A 4,576-nucleotide genomic window follows, 5' to 3' on the forward strand; every position below is an offset into this window, starting at 1 on the left:
GTTCACTGTAATGACATTATTGCCATTCATCCAGAGTGTGTGTATTTCCACTATGTGACACCTAATTTAGATTTTTACTGTATGGTAGGTGAGCGCCTCCCTGAGAGAGATACTGCAGCTGCCCCTGCTCTATCCAGGCACCCTAAGCTCTCTGGGTGTGTCATGTCCCAGAGGTGTGCTCCTGGTGGGGCCGCCAGGTGTGGGCAAGACCCTGCTGGTCCGCAGTGTGGTGGGGGAGGTGGGAGCCAGCCTGGTGGTGGTTAGAGGGCCAGAGGTAAAAAATAATAATAACTATTATATTTTAATGTGAAATTGTATTCTGTAAAGCCAGTGTGTATTATGATGAATTGTCTGAATCCAATATTGATATAAAATCTTCCCTTTCTTTGCAACATTGGCCACAATTACCCGGTGGTAAAACCACAGATATTAAAGGCTAAAACCTTGGTTTTATAAGAGGATTTGAACATTTTTGGCTGTCAGGAAGTCAGTTCCCCTTCACATTTTCAAGTCTTCTAAAACTACTGAGAAATCATGTTCTTTTAATAATAACGTGCCTTATATTTCTTTCCATTATAGGCTTTAAGGAGTTGTGCCAGATAGATTAAGATATCTTAAAATAAATTACTTTATTATTATTATTATTATTATATTGTGATTGATTATTTCAGGTGGTGGGATCACGGCCGGGTGAGAGTGAGGAGAAGTTGCGGGCTGTGTTTGAGCGGGCTCGATCTGCAGCTGAAGAGGGTCCCTGTGTGCTGTTCTTAGATGAATTAGACTCTCTGTGTCCGAAGAGAACCGGCTCGTCGGCGCCAGAGAACCGCCTGGTTGCTCAGCTCCTCACACTTATGGACGGGATGAATCAGTCAGATCGCTTCCTCATCGTCGGAGCCACCAACCGGCCGGACAGCTTAGACCCGGCACTGCGCAGGCCTGGGAGATTTGACAGAGAGGCGCGGCTGACAGTAGTCAAGCATTATGAAAAACGTAATACAAAATGTAAATGCATCTATAAGTCTCAGAATTTTTACACCTTTTATTCAGGTTTTTATTGGAGCTCCCACCCTGCAGCAGAGAAAAGCCATCTTGTCTGTTCTGTGTGCGAGGATGCCGGTGTGTCCCAGTGTGGACATGGCAGAGCTTGCACAGAGAACCACAGGCTACGTAGGGGCCGATCTCAGTGCCCTGTGCAGAGAGGCTGCCATGCAAGCTATACGGGAAAACTCAAAGGTAAGCAATCAAACAGTGTATCACATAGAAATAAGATACTAATGGTTTATAAATTCTAGGGAAACATTGCAGCTCCCTTCAGAGCAATACTCACTTATATAATTATATATATAATTTATGAATGAACAATTTGGCATATCTAAACAAAATCAACAATAACCAGTCACACGCCTTAAGATTTTAGCTAATGTTAGCAATTAATTGCGTTTAAACAAAGAAATGGCGACTATGTCAAAAAATGGACCATTATGTAACAATTACAAGCCTATGCTTCACTCATATTTGTTTTTATATGTGGAGCGGAACAGGAATAATTAACATTAGTTATCGGCTGTACAGCTATAAAAGAGTATTATGGTGGTTATTCAGCAACCCAACATGTGTGTATGCATATTTAAAGTAGTGTCTAAGTTGTGGCACAGTCAAAACAACTGTTTGGGCTGTGTGTTGTGCTGTATAGGTTGACCAGGCATTCCTCTGAATAAAACAGAATGGGGAAAAAAAAAGATGCACTTGCATTCATGCTACATCGCATATGTGGACACGTGCACCTAGTAAACCTAAAATGTGGTTTGTCATAACATGCAGTGTATGTACCCGGGACTCCTTGGAAGTTTGTATTAATACAGAGTGGATTATCCTTATAAATTAAATTGAATAGAGCTGAACTTTGAGTGTAAAAACTGATTCCATTCAGTGTTAAAGATTGAAGATTTATGAATGTTATTTTATTGTGTTGTTGTTGTCTACAGAGTTTAGGAGAGCAGGTGTTAGGGATGAAGCACTTCCAGGAGGCCCTGAAGGCGGTGCGTCCCTCCTGCCTGCGGAGCAGCCTGGGCAGGACGGAGCTCGCTTCAATGTCATGGGAACAGATAGGAGGCCTGGAGGAGGTCAAACTCAAACTAAGACAGGTAAATGAGCGGCAGTGCTTGAATTATACTACACAAAATACATAGACATGGCATCTGAGCATGTCAATCTGGAATTAAGTACTCAATTAATCAATCTACAATCTGCCCTTTTTTGTGTCTAAACATCCAAGAGTATTGAGTGGCCGATGTTATACCCCGAGGCGTTTGTTCGTCTGGGTCTGTGTCGGCCCCGGGGCGTGCTGCTCTACGGGCCCCCAGGATGTGCAAAGACGACGCTTGTCAAGGCCGCGGCCAGCTCATCTCACTGCGCCTTCCTATCTGTCGGTGGTGCTGACCTCTACTCTCCCTATGTCGGAGACTCAGAGAAGGCTTTAGCGCAGGTACTTTCTTTTTTCACAGCCTATAATAACACCTGGGAATGGCTGCTGCGTTTGCGTCCTCCTGTTTCATCCATAAACACCTGCACCTGTCTGTCCACATGCAGCTGTTTTGCCAGGCCCGGGCCTGTGCTCCCTGTATCCTGTTCCTTGATGAGATTGACTCTCTGATTGGCTCGCGGTCAAACAGTCAGACTCCGAACAGCGTACAGACACGCCTCCTGTCTGTGCTGCTTAATGAGATGGATGGAATTGGCCTGAAGACGCTGGAGAGGAGAGGTACAGAGAAGATCCTCCAGGCAGAGGGAGTGGAGGAGAATCACAAGCAGGAAAAGGTCTGTCACTCCTCCCTTTATTACTTACTGTAACACATTATGTGATTAGTATGAGATGATTTAGTCAACACTTTATGCCACTAACTGTTTTTGCTCTTTGACAGTTGGACTGCCAGGAAGTATGCAACAAAGATGTGATGGTTGTAGCTGCCACAAACAGACCTGACTGCTTAGACAATGCCCTCCTCAGACCTGGCCGGCTGGACCACATCATCTACGTCCCACCCCCTGACCAGCAAGTAAGTCAATTGTCTCAAGGGAATAAAAAGTTATGTGCTAAAGCAATCTTGTAAGAACATTTCCAGAAGTGATTTAGAAGATGATAACCATGCCTTTTTGTATCAATGTATCTTTAATTAACTAACCTTCAGTTAACCTATCCGTGTATCTAGGCTCGTCTTTGCATCTTGAAGTTGTGTACAGAGTCGATGCCCGTGGGTGCTGATGTTTGTCTGGAGGAGTTGGCCGCAAAGACAGAGCTTTACTCTGGAGCTGACTTAGAAAATCTGTGTAAAGAGGTAATGTGAAGACCTTACTTTCCAAATACCAAATTGTACCAAATGTTGACATGGACAAACGGAAAGCACTGTTTGTAAGCATGCCTGAAGAGTCTTTTTCGTTTTTCAGGCTGCTCTGTTGGCGCTACAAGAGGAGAACATGGAGGCTTCGATAATCAAACACACATACTTCCTTCGGGCCCTCGACAAAATGAGCCCCTCTCTCACTGCTCAGCAGATCCAAACATATCAAAAACCTCCCAGATGACAAACCACATATGACCATGTTCTCTGCATTGATACAATGTATTACAGAAAAAATGGTTTGAAAATAAAATAAGTAAAACTTTACTTTTGGTGCATGGTATTTTCTTTTCTTTTTTTTTAAATGTCTTAATGTTTGTGATCTGCACTCCAAACCACCTACTTAGCCCCTCTCAGTTATCAAATGTGACCACAAGAGGGTACTGCACACCCAGAAAATGCATTGATCATCAGCGAATTAGATATTGAATGGATTGGACGCCACTGTAGCATTTCAGTGCAGGAAGCTGTGTCTGTCTACGTGCCTTTCACCTCGTCCTACCTCACGTCATTCAGCCTACATCAGCCCGGCTCACAGGATGCTGCGCTAAGAGACATCAAGGACTTCTCAGCAACAACAGGTGAGACCTTCCACACAGCTGCCTCCGTGACTTATTGACTTTAATTAAGTGAACTGACTATCAGCATCATTGTTAAGTGGAAATATGATCAATTTCTCTTTTAGGTATTTGAGAAATTTCAAAAATGGTGGGATTTTTCCAAATGTTGAGCAAGAAAAAGGAGGTGAGTTATCTACATTTTTCCATGTTAAGGATTTTTTTTGTGGATATTGGATTTGTAGCCCATTTAGAAATATTACATGCATTTTAATATTATGATGCACATTTTTTTGTATTTCAGTTGATCCCTCTGATAGGGTTCATGGCTTTTGCTGCAACAGGAGCCACCTCTGCTGCTATCTACTTTCTATTAACCAAACCTGATGTTATGTGAGTGTTATTGTACCTTTTTTAAAATAAAGTGTGGTTTATAAGTATAAGTGGTTTGAATTAGACTTAATTTATTTGCCCATTTTCATGCTTTATCTGGACTTTTAATCAGCCTCTGGGATGTAAAAAATGCTTAATGATGATGAGGTAACATTTCCATTACCTGTTTTTAGCTTGAATAAGACCACAAACCCAGAACCATGGGAGAGACTTAACCCATCTAAACCC

General features: G+C 42.7%; 2 protein-coding genes across 2 annotated transcripts in view; both read left to right on the top strand.

Moving 5' to 3' along the window:
• afg2b (AFG2 AAA ATPase homolog B) overlaps positions 1-3,663 on the top strand; it is a 4,559-nt gene extending 896 nt beyond the window's left edge. Inside the window, exons 3-11 of the mRNA XM_032542184.1 lie at positions 89-274; positions 672-956; positions 1,048-1,233; positions 1,986-2,144; positions 2,276-2,485; positions 2,590-2,817; positions 2,922-3,056; positions 3,210-3,335; positions 3,445-3,663. Of these exons, the coding sequence (XP_032398075.1) occupies positions 89-274; positions 672-956; positions 1,048-1,233; positions 1,986-2,144; positions 2,276-2,485; positions 2,590-2,817; positions 2,922-3,056; positions 3,210-3,335; positions 3,445-3,582 (1,653 nt within the window). The 3' untranslated portion in view covers positions 3,583-3,663. The remainder of the gene's footprint in view (positions 1-88; positions 275-671; positions 957-1,047; positions 1,234-1,985; positions 2,145-2,275; positions 2,486-2,589; positions 2,818-2,921; positions 3,057-3,209; positions 3,336-3,444) is intronic.
• Positions 3,664-3,842: 179 nt separating this feature from the next.
• The window catches only part of c1h15orf48 (chromosome 1 C15orf48 homolog), a 1,525-nt gene continuing 791 nt past the window's right edge, over positions 3,843-4,576 (top strand). The window contains exons 1-4 of the mRNA XM_032541967.1: positions 3,843-3,979; positions 4,084-4,142; positions 4,260-4,348; positions 4,522-4,576. Coding sequence (XP_032397858.1) covers positions 4,104-4,142; positions 4,260-4,348; positions 4,522-4,576 — 183 coding nt within the window. The 5' untranslated portion in view covers positions 3,843-3,979; positions 4,084-4,103. The remainder of the gene's footprint in view (positions 3,980-4,083; positions 4,143-4,259; positions 4,349-4,521) is intronic.

Source organism: Etheostoma spectabile, chromosome 1 (genome assembly GCF_008692095.1).
Source record: "Etheostoma spectabile isolate EspeVRDwgs_2016 chromosome 1, UIUC_Espe_1.0, whole genome shotgun sequence".
In the NCBI taxonomy this organism is placed as follows: domain Eukaryota; kingdom Metazoa; phylum Chordata; class Actinopteri; order Perciformes; family Percidae; genus Etheostoma; species Etheostoma spectabile.